Below are 26137 nucleotides of genomic sequence, written 5' to 3' on the forward strand. Positions count from 1 at the left end.
TGGGTAGTGCAAAACATGAAACGTGTAGTGTCTATGGCGCTTTGAATTTCAAACGCAACCGTCAAAGCTCTTATTGAAGTGGCACCAATTTCTGATACTGTGCAACACAACTCGAGCCGTCGCCGGTAGTCGTTTCAGAATACATGCCTCTGTGCCTGTGTACCATGAAATTAGTAAGTTTCCGAGTCTGCCGTATGCAGCATATAAATAGTTAGGGCACTTACACAACAAAATTAGCACCGTACATATTTTTACAAGTCGGTGTTTTGGAATACTATAAATACTTTATGTATCAATAAGCTTAATTCATCAACACTTACATAATTAAGTACTTAGTCAGAGAAATTAGCAGTGATTATACAAAAAGAAGGCATCCATTGCGGCAATTAAATGTGATTTATTTATAAACCAAGTTTTTTAAGTGAAAAGTTTTTAATGCACAAAACTTGTAGTGGGATTTAGTTCAACATTTTATTAGAAAAGTTGATCATAAGCTTATTTTGCAAAAGTTTGCTGCGCGCTAAAAGGATAAATGTAAAAATATTTTTCAACGTTAAAGGATATCGTCGTAGACGGAAGATAAAGAGGTTCTTATGCAGTTTGCTTTCGTATAAATTTCAATATCCTATGACGTCGAGACAGGCTCGCCTTTGATACGTGAGAGTTCAATTTAATAATAGCTGCAATTTATTTATCACCTGATCATAGGTACTTTAAATTCCTCTTTGAATAAATCGAGGATCGCTCCATAGATCGGCCGTCACCCGATTGTTTATAAGATGAAATCGAGGCTACCCTATAATAGAATTTACGCCACTTTCTTGACCCAGTTTAGTTTTATTAGACAAGAGTGTGTGGTGTGATCAACTTATGTGTCAAGAACGAATCTGATAACATTCTCCTTTAATTATTTTTTCCAACAATGACCCATTTCAACTAGCCCTAAAAAATACCCAATAAACATTCAGAAGTAAATACAAAACATTATCATTAAATTGATTATTGACAGCATACCTATTTATTAAACTATCATTTGCCCACAATAGAAATTGAATCATTATTAGCCATTGCCATTGACTAAAACCCGCAGGTTGAGCAAAATTTTAATCAAGTTTTGTTTGTCCAATGTAGCAAGAAACAACGTCACTGGCAGAGCGCATCAGGCTGCTGACTTGCGATGTGGAAGACGAGCCGGAGGAGCATCGATCGTCGCCGGCTGGTTTGAGCAACACCGACAAGCTGTCGACAAGCAGCGACAAGTCGAGTGACAAGTCATTCAACAGCGTCGACAAGAACAGCGAGAAGGCTTTTGGGAGCGCGTCGTCGAGCTCGTCGTCCTCGACGCTCTCGGCGCCGGTGCCCAACCGACAGCAGCCCCCGGATCTAGGGGACATGCACCAAGAACTGCAAAAGGTACGTCACACATTTTCAGTCCCCTTGAATAAGTAAGTTTTCGTAGAGTGACAACGAAAAAATCATTGGTGGTAGTTAGGTTCTGTTTCAAAATAGTGCCGTTGACATGAAAATAATTCGAAGGTCATGGTTAAAAACTTACGAGCCAAAGACACGTATATGTGAAATAGTTTTTGGGTTATGAGGGGGTCACAAAAGTGACTACAAATGGTTCGTGTGCTTCGCTTCGTTCAAACTCTTTAGTAGTACTAACATAATATTATCATCAAGTTTTAAAAGTGCTAGAAAAAGGTTCGAAGCTATGCCCAAAGGGCTTTTACATGCCTCATGAGATCTGCTCTACTAGACCTGAAAATGAGGACAAGATTTAAATAATAATATTATTTACAATTGAATATTATTCTGTTCCTGTCTAACTCTGATGTTAACCTTCCCCTGAACACGAAGTCTCACGTGAAATTCAATTGAGCTCTAGCTCTACAACCTATCCCAAACGGGGCGAAATGATATTTACTTACGCTACATATTTTGCAAATTATCAGAAAAAGATAAACAAGCAAGATAATTATTTAACACTGTTTTAAAACAATGACTCCAACTTTAAAATGAACGTCTGGGAATAGAAGTAGATACAAATATGTAGGTTATGTCTTTGAAGTCTGCAATTAATAAACACGAAACAAATTAGATTTTAAATACCTACATTTAATTTTCTTACTAATAGAAATATTAGGCACTACGTTGTTTATCTATAAAAGCGTCTCAACATAACAGGCAGAAAGTTGTTCAGTTCTAGCCTTAGATTAATAAAACCTAGATAGATAGTCAGTGCACGAAAGGTGAGGCAGATTTTAGTGAGCCAGAATGGCTTACTCGTAAACGTCACATGAACTGTCAAAGTGAAAAATTGGTAAACACGTCCGACGACTTTTAATTAATTAAGACGGTTTGTGCTGTGAAAGGGTGTCCAAATACATCAGAAAAACTAAAGAAAGTGACCAGTGTTACAATTCATTAGTAAGTACTACGATTCGACGCGTATTTTGCTTGAATTTGGCTTTCAAAAATTAAATACGGGAATGATACCAGTAACAAGAAAATTTATTTCCCAATTGTTCGCCGTACAAATACACTTCCTTTTTTATGAAATCGAGACTTTTAAGTCGATTTATCTTATTGTAATTAGGTAGGTACTTTGAATTCAATAAATAAGTAAGTGCATGATGCGTTTTGTTTTTGTTAGTTATAAAATAATTAAAAACGTATTAAAAATTTCCCTACTTTCGGGAAAATCGCCTTCACTGTCTACACTCCCCAACAAAATTTACACTAATGACATAAGATTTTTGCCTCACTCTTGACGAAGCGTTTGTATGAAGACTATCCATCTAGGTTTTATTAATCTAAGGTTCTAGCTATAATCTAAAGCACTCACGTCTGAATAAGATGTTAGATAAATATAAAGAAAAGCAATCTTAATTATAGAAATATTTCTGCTAATAACAACAATACGTCTTAAATAAGGCCTTATTAAAAAAAATCAAGACATTTAATTGTGTACCTATTGAACAAAACATTTTTTAAAATGCTTTCCACAGACTTAAAATTAAGACTTTTTAAATGCTTCTCAGCAAAACCATAAGATAAGATCGCCTAAATTACGCCGTCTCTTTTGTGTATTTCATTCTTTTCTTTTCTTGTCTTGTGTGGTGTAGGTACATTAGTGTTATCTAAATAAAAAAGTGTAGGTCAATGTAACCTCTGCCTAACAATTATCAAATAAACTGACGACGGCAGTCTCATAAATTGAAGTCTCCAGCCTCAACTTGCGAGCGCTAGCAAATTGTCGACGAATAACAACAACTAATCGTTTAGCAACGCCGAATCACACTAACGGAGAATCTAAATTTAGAAATTTTGTAGAATTTAGGCTCATGGATGAAAACTTTACGCGGGGATAGACAGAATAGATGCAAAAGGAAAACTATAATGCCTCCGCACTAAAAGTACTAAGTACTAAGGCTGGGTTGCACCATCTTACTTTAACTTTGACAAACGTCAAAAATCTGTCAAACACCATACTAGAACCACCCGTTATCGTTATAGTTACGGTCAAAGTTAGGTGGTGCAACTCAGCCTAACACATTATTTAAAAGCATGAATGTTTTTTGGCTGAAACCTTAAAAGCCTTAATATAATGAAAAACAACGTTGATAAAATATGCGACCCTAATTTCAACGTTTGCTAATAAAATATAGCTCTATTGATAAATATCAGGCAATCCATTCTGATTGCTCTTATACAGTACACATATGGAGAATATGTACGAGTAGGTACAATTCATATTTAATCGGTTATATTCGGAATGGTTTCATGGGCGTTGAGCGTCAGCTATTTATTTATTATATTCTCTTCAGCTCGATGCCAATAATGTGAAATGAATGAAACGCGCGACGTTTATTATTTATTGTAATGGGAGTATGGGACGCAATTATGAGTACTTATTACATTAACTGCTTTAATTAGTCTTCTGCCTTTGAATCCATATAATAACAAAAGTTAAAAGTACCATCCTCACATTAATAACTCTTTATCTATCAAGTAATCATATTGCGAGTACCTACTTCGCCCTCAGTACTCTCCATTACTATTATTCCTATCCTGCGACCGCGTTCCCTTCTATCTAGTCTAGTGGATTTTATTACAGAAATTGCTCCAGAACAAGGAATAGTACTTAGTGCAGTAAAAAGGAGGAATTTTCAGGCGCTTAAATTCTTTTTCATGGATCTCATTGAATGGGCTCAGTGTCCAATTTGATGTTTGAAATGTACGAGTATTTCTGTTTTCCCGGTAATTTGTGTTTCATGCGGCACATTGGCTGCCGATCCGATCAGTCAGTTCGCAGTAACAGCATCAATCCATTAGGCTTTAATGCACCTTCGACCAGCACCGAGCGGACTCTAAACACCGGGTGGCGTGTCTGTTCATTAGGAAATGGAAACTATATTCGTACGGCAGAACTAAGCTTTGTGACGCCACATCGCGGAATCGGCTTATCTGTTTGTTCTCAAAAGAGAATAGGAATAAATATTTCTAACTGAGGTAATATTGTTTATTACTAATCGGAAGACCGTTAAATAACCGTAGTTCGTACGTTATAAGAGATACGAGTCTATTATCTATATAGTAAGTAAGTATTGTTTTTTCACGAGAATATTCCTATCCAGTTAACACTGTGGAACCTTAAGTACTGGTAGGAATAACCTAGTTTTAAAGTTCAATTTTCAAAGAACGAACAAATAAAAACATGTTTATAAAAGCCTATTTATTCCCATTTCTAGAATCGAAAAGAAATTGCGGATTTTGTTTTCACTGGCATTCATGTAGGTTCTGAATGCGTTCAAACTACTATAAGGTTGCTTACGTGATTCAAATATGTCGATGTCAATACTCGCCCTATCCGAAGGTTGCATTTGAGTTATGTTTATACGGGTACAGGGCTAGCAGAACCGTTCGGCCATAAACCTGTTGCTTTTAGTTCCAGTGGAACACTGCGCAAGTCATGCGGCTGTATTTACAAATGCATAGAGCTGAATGAAGAAGGTCACGTGGCGAGCTGGTGCTTTAAGCATCTTACTTAAATAACTAATTGTTGTAAAACAAAAACTGATTTAATTTATATCAAACGTGGGACTATACGTAGTTCGATTATTATGACTCCGAACAGTATGTTGATAGCTGATCTAAACGGTATCTTATTTGACTGGTGATCCGGTCCCCTATTCAACTCTGTTCATCCTGATTCTTTTTATATTTAAATTAACTTTGAGTCAATCTTTTGCGATTGAAAGAAAAAAATAAACAAAGTGACCTACTAACTTACTGGCGACCACGAACCGAAAGACGTGGCGTGGGCAGACCTCCCACTACTAGGTAGACCGACGATCTGGTAAGGTCGCGGGAAGTGCCTGGATGCGAGCGGCGCAGGACCGGTCTTTATGGAAATCCTTGGGGGAGGCCTTTGTCCAGTAGTGGACGTCTTTCGGCTGAAACGAACGAACGAACTAACTTCTATTCTTTATCCATAGCCAAGGTCAGAACCCAGACGGCAGTTCCTATCGACCCTGGCACCTTTGACAGCGTGTGTGGGCAGCGCGGCGCACCACGAGGGCTTCTACTACGTGCCCCCTGGAGACAGGACCTCAGCTTCATCAGCCACTAACCTCGACCTCCACGAGCACAACGAAAACCCTGCCCCAGATGTCGTGGCAGGCACCCCTGGTACGTGCTAAGGACTCTACCAAGCCCGCCCATTTTTTTTTTTCAAAAGTATCGACGATTTAGAGCTCCTTCCCAAATCCAGGTTTGCGGGATCTTGCAATACTGTCGTGTAAACTGTATATTGTATGTTTGAAAACTACTAAAGGGGATCACAAAATAAGTGACGGGATCCTGCGAAAAACGGGAACGGGGAACACTGAACAAGCCCAACTTTCTATAACTTTTGAAAACATGCCAAAGTCAACTCAAATCGTTGGGTTTGTTGGGTGTAGACTGCATTAATTAGCATTTTACTCCGTTTTCCTATTAACTACGTTCATACGACTCTCTGGAATTTTATTAACATCGGCGCGCAGTTAATTGGTCAATCATGATTTCAGCGGCGCCTTTCTGCGGTTTGCTCCGTCCGTTGGAAAATAAAGGCTCTTTTTTCGAAGCTTAATTGATTATTATCACACGTTTATAAAGGCTTCCATTTAAACACTTTATGTTAATTAAGAAAATGTTTGTTTTTTGTAAAATATTATTTCGGAGCTATAAGGAAACGTGTCACGGTTCAATTATTTTATTACATTCTTAATGAGGTTGGGGTTGTTTCATCGAATTCCTGGTACAATTTCTTACCTTTAACGTTCATCGTCAGAGAAATACTTTTAAGGTTATTATTATAACACGCGTAGTTAATAACGAAGGTTTTATAATATCAGATAGCATCACTCAATTAAAATCCATTAAAAACAACAGCATAAAAATAATAAACACAAAGCCTTACACGAAAATCACTGTGGTGAGAGTTTATCGGATTACACAGTACTTGTAAATAACATCAATTTGCCTGTAACACAATCTGACCAATCAATCAATTATTTTGCGTGTATGTGGAGGATTAAGATCGTTTTTTGTTTTCATAGAATATTTTGGATAAAATTGTAGCCTACGTATTAGAAAATAAGGTCTATGTTTAAATATTAGGTGCTGGCGATGGTGATGATGGTTTAGCAGCGTTTGCGCGGGCCAACGCGCCGCGAACTGAACGACTACGGCAGCGGTACGGACAAGAGTCGCAGCCCGCAAGCAGTGACGACGAACATGATGACTACGGTGAGATGTGTAGAAAACCACCAAACGCCCATTGTCTATTACGAGTCTATGGAGACACGTAATAGGTATGTAACAATTTTATTGGCGGTCAAGATATACAACCTAGATTCTGGCCACGCTGATATGGCAACGTTGAGAACGAGAGGTGGGAATAGTCCCGTAAGAATGAAACGTAGATAGCGAAAACAAAGACAATCTATGACGCCTTTGAATATTGGTACTGAAATGTGGATCTCAGGCCGTATCTATCTTCTTTACACTTGACTGATGTCCTTTGTAATAGACATGCTAGCTCAACATACACACAAATTGACAAATCGCACTGACATAAATACGAGTTTATCATCCATAATATGTACGAACATATGGACATAGAATTTAGGCAGAACTGTTGAGATATTTCTAGAGATTCCGTTTTGATATGAGCGACGGTAATTTCATTTCTTCAGTCGCTAACACCTTAGGAAGACCACATTGTTATCTGCAAACGCTATTCCAGGTTTCCACCGCCGACCAGCTGTCCGGGGTATCGCCATCAAGCAACAGCTTGGAGCATCAGACGACATCCTGCAGCAAATGCAGAACGAGCTCCAGCCTTCACCGGGCACGACTCCCGCGCAGATGCCCGCGCATGCGTGCCAGCGCACTAACTCCAGCTACTCCTGGCCGTACTATTCGGAAGCCAACTTGAATTCACGGCCGCAGAGCAGGGCCAGTGCCACATCCAATTGGTGAGTTTAATGTTACAAAAGCTCCAATGCAACTATGTCATGCTCCATATTTAGCAAATTGAAGATTCCACACTTCACCAAGAAGACTTGAGCTGATATTGATTTGCTGCATAATTTCCTTCTTATCTGTGCAAGACCAATGTAAATGCCTTATCCGTTTCCATGGAACAATACAATGAAGAGAAGTCGATTCTTAATTTCTCGTTATTTTCTACTGATTAATTTCGTTGCGTGCCCAACAGCAGTTTTTCAACTTTCCTCCGGGAAAACTAAGCCCTCGCTGGTTAACGGGCAAGCTGTAGATCCAGGCTACGCAGGACTTTTAGGAAATATCTTTTTTTAGAATGGTCGTCAAAAACTACATTGTTCCTAAAAAATACATTTAATCTAGGTCCACGAAATCATCAGACTACGTGACAGCCCGCCAGTGTGCCACCCCCGTGCCGCAGCAGCAACACAGCGAGAGTTGCTACGCGCACTCGCAGAATGTGGCCACCTATGTGCACTACGCGCACACCCAACATCGGCACCAAGACCCAATGTATAGGAACTGCTCGCTTTACGCCAATATTGGGTAAGAAATAATGCTATTTAAAAAAAAACAAATGACGGTATTTAGAACGAATGTCTGCTGTTTTGGATCCAGAAACTAGTACCCTTTATAGAAGAACTGAGAATCGATTCCGTCTAAAATCGGATACTTCTGTCTGGATGGACAGCACTCTAAAGCTGCGGGGATAAAGTTTGTAGCAGCTACGTTTTAAAAAGTTCTACATCCGATCGCGAACTCAGCTGCGCACTCAGTGCCTAATGCACTCTATAAATAAACCGCCCGAAACTAATACGAGTACTTTTCCATGCGTTTGATTAGTTCGTCAATGAACACTTCGCTTAAGCCCTGAATCTCCATGAACGCGTAACACACAAGTGGTATTTCCGTATTTCCAACTCAAGTAACAAGTTATTACTAACATTACAGAATTAGTTTGTCACTTTAATGGGAACGTCGAATCTAAAGCGGGTCAGTTACGGAACTGGCTTTGGTATAAATATAAAAGTTTTGCGTTAGTTATTGGTCGCATCGTCTGCACCGATTTGGAATTAGTCGAACCAATCAGCCCTGTCACTGCCTGAGAGTGTTATTGTGTATCGGCTCTACTTTGGGGTCCATTTTAAGTTTTAACTCATCTATTATGTATGAGCCACATACGAGTATACTCCTATATACGTCATGTAACACTGCTTTTGTTTATGGATGTGGGTTAGATCCCAAAACATCGACAGTTATTAATGCTAGGCGATGATACACTTTGGTAATAGAATTGCTGAGACCTGCTACATAATAATTCTATTTTGGCTTCTAGAAGCAACGATAGAATAGGTTAGTAGCTTTTACAAATAGGCAAGACTGTTTAGAGGTTGAGAACACAAAAGGGGCGTTAAGTAGGATTCTATTTGGATACACTCGGACTCGTAGTACTAATTAGGTAGTTACTTTAAGTACACATTAACCGGGACCAGCGGGTTTTTTTTCCTTTATCCAGGATCATTCTTTAGTATAATCGAATGATTGAAACGTCCTAAGTAAATTCACACCTCAGACTTTGTTTAGCACTTTGTTTATTTGTCCTTCTCGTAATATTTAGTATCTTAAGGTTCAGTAAATTCTCTTAAAAACCTTTTCAACGTGAAACATTCAGGTACTTACTCGTAATAACTTGTAGTACGTTTGCTTACACTTAACACCTATGCATTGAATTCGTAATTCTATTGAATTTCCATTGTTTTTCATAAAGCATTATCGAATTTCTGCAACAAGAAATTAAAAGGCTTCGTAAAAATTCTGCGACCTTACAGCCATCAACAGCATTTCAACCGACTTCAAAGAATGAGGAGGTTCCCAATCCGTCATTATCTTTATTCAAGCCGGTGTTTTATTTTAGCTGTTCTGACAGCAGTCAAGAGCTATACAGCTCGCAGACCAGTTCCGAGCAGACGTCGCCGGTACGCGCGGCGCCGCGGTGCCGGCGGCCGGAGTCGCCTCCCCCGATACGGAATCACCACCAGCTCCTCTACGTGCCGTACAGTCAACACTACCACTACCAGCACCACGATTATGGGGCGCACTGGACCGCCAATGACTGTAAGTGTTATTTGAATTACTTAATTGTTATTGCTATTAGTTTTCTACATACTTTTTTTTTATGCATAACAAGATTAACAAGGCAGGTATTTGACCACAATCGCACCTGATATATTTGTGTTTATTAAGTTTGTTGGTACAAGAAATACAGGTTTAATAACTATGCGTAGGGTTTAAATATAATTTTTTTTTTACAAACATACATATTATTTTAGGAACGGTGACAACGGCAATGTCCCATTTAACTAAGGGAATACAGTAGGTACAGGTATATTAAGGCACAGGTTGACAAAACAGTAAAGGTGCAACACTCTGTATATCACTCAAGATGAGGAAGTGAAGGAAGCAGTCATTATTGAACAGCCCTTTTACGAAATATTATTGGATTTCCAAAAATAGCGTGGCTTTAGTGAAAGAATTCTCAGAATCTGGCGGATAAAAGCACAGTTTACACACCTCCAACAAAAACAACACTCACGAACTTTTATTAGAAACTTCAACACCTTTAGGTACACAATTACAACACATACAGGTATAATACTTAGGCAAAATCTGATCATAGTTCCTGGAGGCACGCAAACTAAGCTGAACTAAGCTCGTAGGTATCTGATAGATATACGTTGTTCAATACCTTACGGAACACCAACCACGATACCTGTTAGAATAGCAAGCTTGCTTTGCAGGCTCGCTATTCACGTGCGGTGGGGCCAAACTCGCAATTTGCGTGGGTATTGGAGCGGCAGTGTGCACTCGCCCTTAATCTGGGCACTGTAGAATATAATATGGTGTGTATAGTTTAATCAAATTACAAAGCGAAATGATTGTAGAGAGGATAGAGACCACACAATCTATACACGTTCCGGAGCTCTTGACACCGAGGTTGCCAATCACACTCGACAAGGAAGGTATACTCTTATCAGCGAGTAACGTGAGTTGGGTACGCAAGAGTCAAGTAGTAACGATAAAGGCTTTCCCGGAATATTCAGCAACTGTGATTAACTCTTGTTTGTTGGATTAATTTCGTCGATTTAAACTTTCCAAACGTTATTTCATTCGTAACAGAAGAAATTGATGAGAAAACTTTTAAAAGCAACTACAATATCGCTAGGAAAGTTTGTTCAGTAAATCTCTCTTTCTGTAACTTTTAACTATCAATGTTGGCTTAAGATATTCTACATAGATTTTCACAAGAAGTCAGATAGGCATATGAAGTCAATGAACAAACAATCCAAGGAACATAGACCGGCTTGACAGTCAACAGTAACAACCGATCTAGTCCAGATTACCTAAAGAGCGTTATTTTTTTAACTTCGAGCCAACCATTCTGGACCCAGGTCCAAAAGCCAAGACTTGACCGAGAAATGACAACCTTTAAGTGATGATTTCACTTGCAGATAACCACTTACATTCGCATCACAATCACGATCAGAAGAACATCGTTCAGACCGGCCCGTGTCAATTTATACAAACGCGCGTTTCTGCGGCCTGGGCACCTCAGCTTGGCGAAGAATTTGGTATAAAAACGCAGAATATAATTGCAAACTGTTGCATGTACCCATCCACGTTGAAAAGTCCTGCCTTCAATGTTCTCCTCAAGCCCAAAAAAGTAGGGGACAAAAATTAAATGTCCCGGAAGTGAGTCGCCAGCAACGACGGGTGAAGTAGTGCGACTTTGACGGACTTCCCTCGACATACAACATGATGTATCATGTGACAGGTGTCCTGAATTCCACGGCCTTGAGATAACTTAATGTATAGATATGAGTCGTCAGGCGAAGTTTCGCAAAGTTGCACAGCTTCACTTGACGTCGCTACCGACTTGTTGCACGATTTGCCAAATGGTCAAGCAAAATTCATTCGAAATTGCTTGTCGCCAATACGTATCGAGGCACTTTTGTCCCCTAGTGTAGCCCTGGCTTTAGTCCCCTTTTCAGACATATAAAACTCTACTTACTCGCTCTACTTCAAACACTTATTTTCTCTATCAAGTATTCGTAAATAGATTCCAATGTCCACTTTATTTTCTTGTATGAAATTCCTAACTGCAACCCTCCTAATAATATTCCCAGTAAACTGCTGCTGTTGAAATGCTTCGTACTTAACGTCCTTTTTTAAATAGGTATTTGTAGACGTTATAGGATTAATGTCGGCAAGTATTCTGTATTAAGAATATTCCTTTCGACGATATATCACGACGATGCGAAAGCGAGGCATTACAGTTAATTAGCAGGTTGCCATATTTCTTCGCATGCCCTCTTTGTAATACTTGTTAAAATAATTAGCGCTAGTGCAAACTCACAACTTTCGTGAGTTCTATCAATTTCTATCTCGTTATTCTCGTTAGACTTGCCTTTTGAAATTTCAGTTTAAGTTTACCTTTCATTGAACTAAAGACTAACAAGTAACGAAACAAGTTTTCCAAAGTAAAATATTTTGACTCACATCGTAATTGGTTTATAGTTTATGTTTAAAACACCTATTTGTTTTGTGTAAATTCGACCTACAACAATGATTACATTATATGAATAGATTTTACGAAGTCTAATTATAAAACTTCTGATAAATTCACTTAAGACACTCAATCATCAATTTAATACAATACGGTCAGTATTTATTTAGGTATATTTATTTTATTGTACTCGTAAATTCTTCATAATTAAGATTACAGTAAAATGCTATGGTAAAATCGCAAATAACATTTTCACAAATAATGAAATTACGATAGAAACAAACGAATATTGACTGAAGTAAAGGGGCGGTGCCGTGAAAAATGTGAAATAAATTAGAGAACTCGGATTGTTTTCGGTGTCCTTTTAAATGACTTACGTAGCTGACAATAAATAAAGCAAAGAGAGCGCTTTATCGCTGCCAATCCGGTTTGTCTCGATTTGTCCACGATTTCTGTCCGCAAATTGTACCATTTTAAATGTTGATGGATGGAAATTGAAAAAGCTTTCTCAAATTGTCTACGGTTGGATTTATTGCTATTTTGTTTCGTTTGACTATATTAATACCCGATTGCGAAATATGGTCAATCTAAGTAACTAATAATAGTCTAATACCTTCCTTAATATCATTTTATTAAGTATTTAAATACAAGTTTAGGATCACCTAAATAATTAACATCTTTACCCAATGTCACAATTCACAGCAGATCTACAATTTGATAAATTACCTATTTTAGTTTTTCTGCACACCAACGTCTACTTTAGTGTTAAAATAGAGCCAATAAAAGTCGATAATAATTTGTTAAATTATGACGCCTCTGGCGTCCCTCCATCACCGCGAAACCATAACAGCGAAATCCGTTTAAAACCCGCGTGGCGAGTGCACCACATTTACAACGCGTCGGACTCGCGTGGAAAAGCGTTGATCATTTTGTTGGTGTGCGGCTTATGCGGTCACCTATGCCAGCGACTGGTTTATATAAAGGTGAAATGTATCGCGTTTGTCACAACAGTAGCATTTTTGCAATTCATAACAGCACTCCCGACGGTTTTTTCGCGAATATATTCAAGTGTACGCGCCGCGCCTTTCTGAGAAAAAATGGAGCATGCTTGAGAGAAGTGTTGGGGGGTGCGTTCGCGGTTGTGTGTACCTTCTGTATGTGACGCCAACACAAATATGACCATTTTATAATCAAGACATTAAGTTCAAAATTTCGTCTGCCTGCCTGCCTACCTGCTGCCTATAGCAAGCATCTTGAATGTTTTACATAGTAATAATCAGTGGCTGCTCTAATTGAATATTTGGGGCATTCCAGACAGCCGCATGCACTCGTACTACCAGCAGGCCAGCCGCGGCGCCACAAGTACGCCGCAGCCCGCGGCCGCACAGCCGCAGAGGGCGCAATATACCCACGCTCTACAGATACAGGTTCGTATAAATCTACAAGCCTAAACTACATTATATCTTAGTCAAAATAGGTGTACTCCACTTCAGGGCCTGTATTATGAATTGAAATAATATCTGTCTGGTCTTAAAAAGATTTTATAGTTACACAATGATAAACTAAGTATAAGGGCATTGTTTAAATTGACTTTAATAGGGAAATATCATTTTAAACTAACATTCAACTTTTTAACTTTTGTAATAACATTGTAACTTTCGTAACTCTAGTCATGCGCTAGGAACAGAATGGTTTTTGTTTAAATTAGGTAGTCCTAGTAAAAAGAAACACTAATCTTACAACACTCATGGTATAATAACAAAGCTTAGCCTTTACTGACACAGTTTTTGTGACACTCTGAACCCATGTAACTGATTGCCTGAAAAAGGAGGCAATATTTTAATGGGCGCCACTAGTTAAATAAACGATTCGTTTTTCACAAGATTGCCATTTTGTAACAGGAATGATACTGATACTCGTATTAACTTATTTATTGTTTATATTTCAGAACCTGTGCCCGGCACCAGCTAGATACAGACCAGTGCCGGCACCTCCTCCGGGCGGCGGCAAACAAATGATCTGTTATTCGGAAAAAGTAAGTCAATACTGACAGGGCCGTTACACATTTGAGCGGGGTACCACATTTCGGTTCGACAGCATTTGCCGAACAGCAAAGCCGTTGATTTGATCTTTAACGACGTTCGATTTTCAAAGAGTTTTCCCGCTTAATGTGTGTAGCGCACCTTACAAACAATAAAAATGTACGCAGAATTATATTTAAAAACAGCTGTGTGCTAGCGATTTTTACAAATTAATCCCATTATGGTTAGATATTAATTTAAGCTGCTTGTGCTAGTTGCCGCATAAAATTTTTGCATTGCGAATTTTTAATAGTTGCCATCATGATTTTGATAATTTGAAATTGTTGAAAATTGTGAATATAACTTACTAAAAGCTACAGTTAAATAGAAAAAACTTCGAAATTTTAATAATACATACGAAGTATAAACCACTTTAAAGCCTTTTAAATTTCCAATACCATTCAAATGTAAAACTGTATTTAAAATTTTATAAAGATTACGCTACCGCGTGTCTAACCAAAACACGCTACCACGCTGCGTAAGATACACGTAACGCCATCTAGCGGCGGCAGCCGTAAACGCTTTGCCAACTGTTTTCCAACGCGGCCACGTGGGAAAGGTTCTGACCACAGATATGGATGTTCTGACTGTGGTTCTGACAGTTTGCTTTGTCGGTGGCGTCGATAGTTTGTAGCCCTTGGGTCCATAGTATTCTGTATCAATTTCCTATGGTACTGACTGTGCTGTGGGGATAGATAGACAAGCGGCACTTTTTTATCGAATCGAAAATCGAATCAAGCTATAAGGTATATGGCGCAGTTACACTATGCGAGAAATTGATAGAGACATATTATTACTTATAATGTAAACACGCATTGCAGTTAGTTTCGTCGTGCGTCGCCCATTCTTCGGTGTGCGTGCTCGCGTTTCGTTTCAGTCAATTTCCCGCATAGTGTAACTGCGCCAATGGGCGGATCTAAACAACAAAAGTAAACTTGAAAAACAGTCTGTTTACGTAAGGTGTTTTCAGCAACTCCTATACTTAGTTTGGGCGCCAAAACGATGACAATGACAGTTAATTTTGTCCGGGGGAAAATCAAACCCGGGACAAAATTACTCATAGAGTATTAAAGCGGAAGAAATTGGATTTTTATCGGACATGTTTGCTTCCAATAATGTAAATATTGCAAGGCGAGGGACAGATGACCTGAAAAGTAAATAAACATACCTTTCTAAAATTCAGTTGTATCTTCATTATAAATAACTGCACAGTAAAAGACATTACTCTGTTCCTGATTAGAATAATATAGTAACAAGTATAGCAAATCGCCGGAGATCATGGATTTTTTCGCGAAGCATCTAGCTAAGCAAACTTTCAAGCGCGCTTTAGTCGTTAAGTACAACAAGCCTGGCTATTTCCAGGTGGCCGCTCCGTTATACCAGCCGGCGCCAGGTTCGCCGTCAAGGGCGGCGCGCGGGGCCCCCGAGGGCGCGGCCAGCGGGCCCGTGGCCCCCGCTGCCACGTCGCCCATGGCCGCGCCGCCCAACCCCGTGTATTATGCCATGAACGTCTGACGCGGGGACTAGGTATGTTCTAGTTGCATAGCTTGCAAATGTTAATTGCTTTAAAGATTTAATACATTGTGAGTCTGATAACATTAATAAACACCTCAGAAAGCTCCTATCACCTCCACAAGCAACCGTATTACTAAGCGAATATGAGAACTGTAAATTGTCCTCTAGTTTCGTCTCGACTTTGGCGTCAGACATACGTCGTTCGTCCATCAGATCAAATACTGCTACTAAATATAAGTAATATGGGAAAATCATGGTGTGCAACACCGTACCCGCATCAAACAAATGCCGCAGCGATGAAACGGCTTCCGGAAGGTCCAAAGAACGATTTTCTGAACTTATAAGTTACCTAAACACAATGCCACAACAATGCTGTATATAAATTAGTTTCTAAAACGGTCTATTTCCCTCGTCTTTTAAAATTGTAGGTACAAATTAAAATGTAATAGTTATTTGTTTCATTTTCAGGTGAAAATCGTGGTGGGCCCCACAGGTGAGGTCCGTATCAGCGTACAGCCAAACGCCACACCGAGCGCCGATTCTTCCAAAAAAGAACCCTAATTCCGTGCCCGTTTCTCGCTCCAGAATCAAACTTCCCCTAACCAGATACAAGCTTCTCTCTTCCACTTTACCTACTCACACTGATGATTGATGATGATTTAGTTAAGTATTAACTTAAGTATAATTAACAGGGCGCAATAAGATGGCCATTTCGGTTCAATATAAATTACACTTCAACACAGCTACTATAAATTGAATAAGCTAAAATAGTAATAATTTCAAATGTTGACTTCCAAAGATTTTCCATTGTAGTTGAATTGCATGCATTGTTTCTCACTTAATGTTATGGTTATAATATTCTTAATTCATGTTACGGTAATATAAAAAAATAGATTAATAAGTGTTATCAAAACCCAATGCAGAATTCTGTGTGTTAATTAACACCAAAGTGCTCATACCAAATACGGATAAAATTCTAGTCAAACAAGCCAAGAGTCTACTTCCCTATCACGAAGTAGATAAAGAATAAATGTGCAGTCTGTAAGCATACAAACTAAGGTTTCAATCACACAAATTGAACTTAAAGACAAGTTAATTAATAAATGTTGAAATGGCAATTTCTTTCTATGTGTTAGAAAATAATATTTCCACAAACGCACATGTACCTATTTATCTGCGCGATTTGTAATAGGTATGTATTTGACTAATTGTATTTGTATTTCATAAAAATAGAAACAGGATAACAAGTTGGATCTTTTAGCTTTTCTATTCTATGCCAATTTCTACAATTAATGAAAAGGTATCCGATGCACAGTCGAAGGAATATTAAGTACCTAATGAGGTGACTTAACATGAGTATTATTATGTACCGATTAAAGTTAACAAAGAGTAAATTATCTGAGATGCTTCCATTTTTTCCTAATCATTGAATTGAAAATAATTTCCTAATTTACTGATCAAAGGCTCGATGGCCTACATATAAAGTGTTTTCTAAGACTTCCTAAGTGCGAGTCAGAATTTTCAAAAACGCTATACCTCGGTGTGAACTCATCCTTCCGGCTGTATAATAAGCTAGTGCCAAAATGTAACTGCATTATTATAAAATAATATAATTTTTTATTTACAAGTAGGCTAGCAAGTTGATGTTGTTGATTTTTATCTTTCAAAGTTATCGAATGTTATTTTTAACAAATGGCCTAAAGGTAGCATAACTTCAAAGTTATTTTTCAGGGGATTCTTGTAAATAATGCCAAAGTCATGACATTTTATAGTAATGTAAATGTAAAGTTAGCTTATTTTTTGTTGTTTTTTCTTTTTTTTTTAATATGAGTGGCAAAGTAAATCCACTTTTTTGGGATGGTACGGACTACGGACGCTCCGTGAATCTTTTTAAAACTTAGTGAATGTATTATAATTAAGAATATTCGGGATTCTAGTGGGACGCCTCGATTTTCACGAATATAAATATTTTATTAGTTGTGTACTCGTATTATGTTACGACAATAATTTTCTTTTTTACCTTAGAACGCTTCAGCTTACGATTATTAGGTAATAGTTATTTAAAAAGTTACAGCGGCTAGTGTGTGGGTTATATTTACGTTATATTGTATTCGACGTAAGTAGTTTTAGGAGTGCCTGCATACCTATGGCATGATTTCATAATGTAAAAGTTAAATTGACAAAAATGAAACTAAATCGCACAACTTCTAGACCAAAAGGAGACCAAACTACAAACACATTCCGTTGAAAAAAGTATTTTTGACACAGAATTCTAAATCTAAAGGTATCATGTTATAAATGCGGTTATTTTCTGTACATAACCGTGTTTGTAGAGAGATTTATAGCATGGTACGGTGGTATCGATATAGCTTGAGATTCGTGCCTCTAGTACCCGGCACATCCTTGATGATTTTTATGATCTTCCTTAAATTTTGTTTCAATTAACTACGAACTACGAATCAGAGTTACATTAGCTATTTTCTATTTTGAATCACTAACACACATTCTACTAACTTGATCAGGAAATGTTACCAATTCTAGTGTATTTCGGTACAATTATTTTAGAAAAAAATATAAAAGGTAATATAAGTTTAAGAAGACCAATAATCACGGGCTTGGTTACAATATAAGAGGAATTTCGGAGAGGATATTGATGGTTGATGGGAAGGTTATTCACATCACAATATGATGAGGAGCATCACAATTAGCCTGGTGAGAGTTTGAGTAAGTACGCTTAGTTAGTATTATTAAATATTATCCTGCTCAAGTGGGAGTTTTTAGTATTTATTATGTTAAATTGAATATAATTACATAAACGTTTTAACGACAAACGTTTTAAAAATGGGAAACGTTATAGATTGAAACCTTGAAATCAACTTTCGGGAATAGGTAATGATGAATAAGTAGGTAGGTATTTATTTAGTGCTTCGAATCTGTAACAAGACTTAGACAATTTTATAGAACCTAATTCGATATTTCCATCCAATGAAGTAAACCAGACACAATAATTTGCTTTTTTAACGTGGCTAACGTGAAAAATTAAGTATTATTAATATTTATAAAAATTTACTTAAAATTTGTATGAGTTTAAACGTAGGGTAGGTATTTCCGTCTTTAAATTTCTTCTCATGTCTATAAAAACGAATGAAGGAAAATTTGTTTGGTTTAGAAAATACCTACTTAAGTTATTGTAGAGTAGGTACCAGAGGCAAAAATATCAAGCTAAATTCAATTGATTAGGTAGATTTTAAATAAGTGACGTCTGACTATCTCTTCATAGTTGTTTGTAACTTTCTAGTGGTTCTCCACAAAACCTACTATGAAAAGGTTCTCAGTTTTTGGAATGAAGGTTTTTGTATTTAATGCTATTAAGATTTTTCTTGTAGAAAATATTCATGTTATCTTAGACGAAATTGAACTATTTTGTAAATTAATATGGTGTAAATAAATATTATCTATGTATCGGCAAAGAAAGCGTAGCTCTGTCTGTAGTTAAGTGTAATTTAATACCTGCCTATATGTTTGAAAATGTATGGGCTTTTTTGGTTTTATGTAGATCTAAAGTACATCAATTCAGTCTAAATCAGAAAGAAAGAAAGCTTTGCTTGTCTACCTTATATTGATTGCATCATGTAAGCTCCAGGAGAATCATTATAATGATCGTAACCGAAACCAAAGCACCTTTAAAGTGGTCAGGTCAGTTACCATTCATATTCTAGTAAAAACATTGTCCATTATGATAATAGGTATATATTTTTTTATATTAAGTATTGTTAACTTTATTGTTATGTTTATTTTTCAATGTTATCATAGTTTTAATTTTATCGTTATATTTTTATTATTTGTATACAGGGTGGCCAAAACAGTGAGGTCTAAAAGAAAAATTTAGATTCGTTACATCAAGGTGTACCTAAATAACCCCCATGTATGTAATACGATTGTGCTTAGTTTAGGAGATAGAGTTAATTTTGTGATATTTTAAAATTTTGTGACCTAGTAGGCTTTAAACATTTTTATCTTTTTTTGGGGGTGACTTTTCTCAGATTTCTTTTTTTCGACAGATTTATTATTAATTGCAGATGTTTGAAAAAAATAATCACCTTCCTATCTTTGATTCAAGATACAAAAGTTTTGCTAGAAACATTAAAATTATGCTTTTATCAGAACACTATCAAATTTTCAACTTAAAAGTTTAAGTAAAAAAAAGAACTTCCATAGGTCCAAAACCATTTTAAAAACTGCGCCGTTTCCTTAAAATTCATAATAATACAAAAAAACATGTACTTAATGGGCCACTATTTCCTGTAATCGGTCCACTAAAGTGGTAAGTCGGAGATTCCGTTACATGTTTTTGACTTTCTTAGAGTGAATTAATATTGGGAATCCTCTAAGTTTACATTACGTAGAACAGATTTAGAGCAGTAACTGGATAGAACAAGTTTTTATTCTCAACAAGGAAGCTCTTGCCCTTCATCACACCTGGTGGAAACTGATGATTAGGCTGAAGGTGGAAGGGAACTTCAACTACAGAGGAACTATGGCTTCCTACCTCCAAATTCTGGAACACATTGTTATTTTAAGTAAGTTTTAATGAACATAAACCAAATATCCCTCCTTCTTCTTCTCACTGTAGTAGGTATTTCAAATGTAACAACTGCCTCTGTCTTCAACTGGTAAGAGGTAAGTTTCAGAGGTCCCGGGTTTGATTTCCAGTGGAGGTGAAATTTTCTGCTCGGTTTGGTTGGCGGTAGGGTTTGATCTAAGTCTGCCTGGCTAGCAAATCTATTTTCCTAAGTCTGTCACTATAACAATAATGTTAATCGTCGTTTCAGCCAAATGACGTCCACTGCTGGACAAAGGCCTCCCCCAAAGTTTTCCACAATGAACGGTCCTGCGCTACCCGCATCCAGGCTCTTCCCGCGACCTTTACCAGATCGTCGGTCCACCTAGTAGGAGGCCTGCAATAATGTTAATAGCAATACTGTATTCCGGCATTTGGAGGTAGGAAGCTATAGTTCCTCTGTAGTTGAAGTTCCCTTCCACCTTCAGCCCAATCATCAGTTTCCGCCAGGTGTGATGAAGGGCAAGAGCTTCCTCGTTGAGAATAAAAACATGTTCTGTCCAGTTACTGCTCTAAATCTGTTCTACGTAATGTAAACTTAGAGGATTCCCAATATTAATTCACTCTAAGAAATTCAAAAACATGTAACGGAATCTCCGACTTACCACTTTAGTGGACCGATTACAGGAAATAGTGGCCCATTAAGTACATGTTTTTTTGTATTATTATGAATGTTCAGGAAACGGCGAAGTTTTTAAAATGGTTTTGGACCTATGGAAGTTCTTTTTTATACTTAAACTTTTAAGTTGAAAATTTTATAGTATTCTGATAAAAGCATAATTTTAATGTTTCTAGCAAAACTTTTGTATCTTGAATCAAAGATAGGAAGGTGATTATTTTTTTCAAACATCTGCAATTAATAACAAATCTGTCGAAAGAAAGAAATCCGAAAAAAGTCAACCCAAAAAAAAGATAAAAATGTTTAAAGCCTACTAGGTCATAAAACTTTAAAATATCACAAAATTAACTCTATCTCCTAAACTAAGCACAATCATACTATATACATGGGGGTGATTTAGGTACACCTTGATATAAGGAATCTAAATTTTTCTTTTAGACCTCACTGTTTTGGCCAACCTGTATATTTTTAAATTATAATTTATAATAATTTCTGTGATTGTGTCTGCTTTAAATAATTCATATTTATAAAGTCAAACATTTCAAGAGTTTAAATGTATGAATAAATTTTAAATAATCTCTACTTATGCGTTCAATCACACGAACTTGCATTAAAAAATGTGTCCCAATTATTGGAGACATTTTTTCATATTTTTACGAGTCTTGAATACTCTATCTCTCTCTATACCTACTCTATATCTCTATACTGTCTGAGATATGATTACTTCGATTGAGAGTATTGTTTATAAAACCATTCCATTTGTATCTAACTAAAATATGGAAATCAGTAGTTGAAACGTACAAATACAAAAATGTAATTAAATTTTAATGTGACCAACAATCGGGTAGAACCTATATACTTAGCCGTCTGTTACAATAGCATCAACTTGTGTAAAAATCAATTCATATTAAAACTAAAATTCTTCCAGTTTTATAGTTGTAAAGTTCACAATAAAACGAATCCTGAATAGTTAATACCTATGAAAAAATGCAATGTGAATCAGGACTTAATATAAAAGTAGATTTTTCTAAAAAAACTTTGCAAGTAAGTACACATTAGAGTCTAGTCTAGAGACAGTAAGTAATTAATAACAGACGGCTAATTAACCAAATCTCAAAAAGCTCTATTACAGGGGTAGACAAATGTATGTTTCATGCCTTGACCATATTTGGCCGACTCTGACACAAAAATTCGTGTCCCCTTGCATCTTTTGACAATCATCAATGCAATGAAAAGGGTATTGAATTAATAATTTACGATCTAGGGTACCTCAATATACAGGGTGTTAGGTAAATGGGTATATGAGCCGACACTAGCCCATGTTAACATGGTCATATAAATGGTATGGTGAAGTCAGAAAATTGATATCTTCATTTTAATTATTTTAATTTCCATACAAATCGGATTTTATAAAAATTATTTTGTATGAAATATAAAAAAATTAAAATGATGATATCAAATTTCTGACTTCACCATACCATTTATATGCCCATGTTAACATGGGCTAGTGTCGGCTCATATACCCATTTACCTAACACCCTGTAGAGTACATGGTGTATTTCTGGAAAAAGTTTGCCCACCTCTGCTAAAGACCCTTGAATTTGTTACATCGACTCTACGTTAATTAACATAGCTACACGATGTGATCTATTTTGTTTGGAATCGAAATAGAATACAAAATTACCTAAAATAACATGTAGCTATTTTGAAAGGATTCAAAACTGTGTATTTTTTATAAGCATTAGGAAAATTAACATAAAAAAACTTAAATAGGAAATGGGAAGCTCTAGTGATGTTAAACGTTACTATTGACTACATTGTGTAGTAAATGGATAGTGTCCATTAAAAAATTGTAACTTTCAAAAAGTTTAGGCCGAGTTCACAAATTCACAGTTTTTAGATAACCATCTACAATCTAACCAACCGGTTAGAGAAGAGAATCTAGATGTCAGGTTTTTAACGAATTACCTAATTTACTCATCCTCGTACCTATTGGTCAATCTCCGAGCATAATTTTTGCTTGAGCATGGAGTTACATAGCGCAAGCAAATGCGCAATCTGTTTGTATGAAGAGATGTATTCTTCTGTGGCATACAATTGATGTTTTTAATACTTAAATGTAATTTAATTTACGAGCCGTTGTTACGAACAATAGTAAAAATTTGTCAAAATCCTTTGCTTGCAATTTCATGCCTAAATAAATGAGATAAGTTTTCGTGACATGCCGTGGCTTAGTTTGTATCTCGCCATTTTCGCAATAGAGAGATGGTTAGTTGTTGTTTCTTCTTTCTAAGAAGTGTTCAACTCCGGAAAACTTCAAATATTATTTGAACATCGACTCCCTAGATCTCATTATTTACATGTAGGTACTTAGGTAGCATTTAATAAGAAAATTTATGTGTCTGGATTTGGACGCATCATACAACTTGTGATCCATTGATGTTGTAAATTAATTGTTGAATCTAATAACCAAACGGTCAGAGTGGGATTACTCTTTCATATTAATTATCTGCAGCATGATTATTGATTACATATTTGATCGATAGCGTAGGTTTTTGTTTAGGTAACTAAATGTTCTCAATTCATGTTTCACTGTAAAACTATTAAAGTATTTATTTAATGTTAACTGTGAGTTTGTTTACTTTATAATGTTAATATTGTCTGTTTTTGTATGCTTCATGTAATAAAATGATTTTCAATTGCCAACTTTTATAATACTAATGACACTGTTATCAATACAGAGCCTTGTTTGGTCTGTCGTAAAGGTATGCAATACCTGTTTTATGGAAATTTGAATAAGTATTAATATAAAGTGAAACTTTAAGTTCGTAATTGCGAATGGTAGTTATTAATTAAATTATGAAATCAAGATGTATAATGAGTGTTAGGGCAAACAGTTCGCCATAAAATGTTTCAAATTACCTGTGTACAAATGCATTTGTAGATCGGTAAACGAATAAAGTACTGAAGAGATAAACAGCAAGTTTTTTATTTTTCCTAATTTGTTTTCTTTTAATATGTACTTAAGTAACTAGGTACATAAAACAAAGTGGCTTCCCGCGTCATCCCCTAATTCCTCAACGGATTTTGACACGGTTTTCAAAATCAATTAGGTAGGTAATTTTTCAAATGACGTGGACTTCTGGAAAAGGCATTCCTCAAAGATTTCAAGAACGACCGGTCCTGTACCTACAGCTGCTCGCATCCAAACTTCCCGCGACCATCAAAAGATCGTCGCTCTGCCTAAAGCAGGGTAGGTACTCATTTAGCCGTGTAGCATGTAATGATAAAGATAGATACAGGCCAAGAGCTTCCTCGTTGTGGATAAAAAAAATGTATCAGATAATGTAGGTATCAAGTGAGTAGGTACATAGGCACGAGCCCGCGCTGCGAGCTGCTCGCGCGTGGTTCGCAAGGAGATCGCAGCGACCCGCCGAGTGGTGGTATAACTGCGAGCACAAAGGCGGCTCGCAGTAGGATCCAGGAGCTCGCAGCAAGATACGCGATGACAGTGGACGAGATGTACTCACTTGAAGGTTGGATACGTTACATGCTACGTTACGTGCTACATGGTGGCAGGTGAGTAGGTACCCTGCCTAGGGACTAGGACTCATTGTCGCCACTCGAGAACTTAATTTTCCAAAAAATGACTCTATCTACAGCCTGTCAGATAGTGTCTGACAAGTCAAACTGAATCCACTTGCAGTCAGTGGAAACTATGTGCTGGGATTCAGGGCCACGCCGTAATGTCGAAAGGGAAGGAAGAACATAGCTTTGGTAGGTAGTCACATCTGCACGATGGACACATGGTTCAAACTGGTTGACGAGACTTGTAATTTCTACAGCTAAATGAATAAGGTAGTAAAGAACTTAAGTGTAGGTACAGACAAGGAATTCACATGTGCGAATTTTTGGAACCTTCACAAAATTAAGACATTAAGTACCTAGGTAAAAATAAATTGCAAATTTAAGGTAGGTACCAAGCACCATCTCGCTCGCTATCTTAATTTACGAGTAGAATTAAGGTAGCGAGCGACCTTTAATAGAACGTGTGTAGCACGTAAGATCATTGCAAAACTTAGTGATATCTAGGTAAAAAACAAATTCTGGGATTAGTAACGTGAATTTATAATACGGAACATCATAACGCTGCATTCGCCAATCCGGAACAATACCGGATTTTCGAAACCCTACCTGCTTGTTGATCTTGTTTTTTCAATGAACACCATACTTAGGTGGTATTAAAGTTAATAGGGACACGGACGAGCTATGTCGCTTACAATCTGAATATAATAACTAGCACAGTCTGAATTTTCAATGATTGATTTGGTACAACAGGGAGAACCCCGTATCAGGTGGTACCTAGCTGCCTAGGTACAATGTCAAGGATCCTGACATTCCCTTTGTATTCAAGGGTATAGATATCTGCGCGAACACAATTTTTAATCTTTAGGTGAACCAATTAATAGAAAAATACAATGAACAACGGCTTTATTAATCTAAGTAAACAACTGAATTTTCGAAAGGAACATGAAACGTATTGTTTAGTTTACTTACCTAGTTTGAAGTCACCGATACGCCTTTCTCAGGATTGCTCAGGATCAGACGTAAAATTAAGAAAAAACAACTTACCAGTCAGTTAGAACAGGTTAAACCTATTAAAAAAAAATATAAATAAGCAAATAAGCAAAGCGCATAAATGCGCGCCGCACGAGCCGTATTTTCGTTAAATATTTTTCGTAGAAGTACGATTCCACCATGAAGCTACAGATAAAAATGGAGGCCACACTCCGAATACCTACTTGAAGCACAAACTAAGTATCACTATCTCGCTCTCTGTGGGCAGACTCGCTCTTTCTAAATAAACAAAAAATATAAAATTGCTCAAATTCAATGAAACCAATGTAAAATCTTTATTTCTTGACATAGGTATCATTAAATATGATAAGTGTAATTACTGGTAAAACGTTTTAGGAAGAAATTACTGTAAAAAATGTGAAAAATGTTTACAATGATCCAATGTCGGAAATCACGAAATAAACACTTACGCGTGGAATCTTATGTCACTTCCAGGACACCACGTACTACCGCAACCACGCACTACAAAATTTTGCACCAATTCTTGTGATAAAACAATGATTATTTCCTGTAAACAATCTCAAACGAAATTAACTGCTTAATAA

General features: G+C 36.9%; 1 protein-coding gene across 1 annotated transcript; it reads left to right on the forward strand.

The window, feature by feature from the left end:
* The first annotated feature begins 143 nt into the window (after positions 1–143).
* Positions 144–15714, forward strand: LOC135086935 (uncharacterized). The gene is made up of 10 exons (XM_063981759.1): positions 144–173; positions 1132–1413; positions 5502–5694; positions 6667–6795; positions 7295–7526; positions 7918–8100; positions 9470–9669; positions 13433–13545; positions 14067–14153; positions 15562–15714. Exons 1-10 carry the CDS (start codon positions 144–146, stop codon positions 15712–15714), a joined length of 1602 nt encoding a protein of 533 aa, XP_063837829.1.
* Positions 15715–26137: the final 10423 nt, after the last annotated feature.

Source organism: Ostrinia nubilalis, chromosome Z (assembly GCF_963855985.1).
Source record: "Ostrinia nubilalis chromosome Z, ilOstNubi1.1, whole genome shotgun sequence".
Taxonomy (NCBI): domain Eukaryota; kingdom Metazoa; phylum Arthropoda; class Insecta; order Lepidoptera; family Crambidae; genus Ostrinia; species Ostrinia nubilalis.

Excerpts from the sequence above, each read along its gene's own strand:
- LOC135086935 (XM_063981759.1), top strand. The coding sequence starts at position 144 with ATGCCTCTGTGCCTGTGTACCATGAAATTA. Across the intron at positions 174-1,131 it reads GCCTGTGTACCATGAAATTA|CAAGAAACAACGTCACTGGC; the intron begins GTAAGTTTCCGA and ends TGTCCAATGTAG. Across the intron at positions 7,527-7,917 it reads GCCAGTGCCACATCCAATTG|GTCCACGAAATCATCAGACT; the intron begins GTGAGTTTAATG and ends CATTTAATCTAG.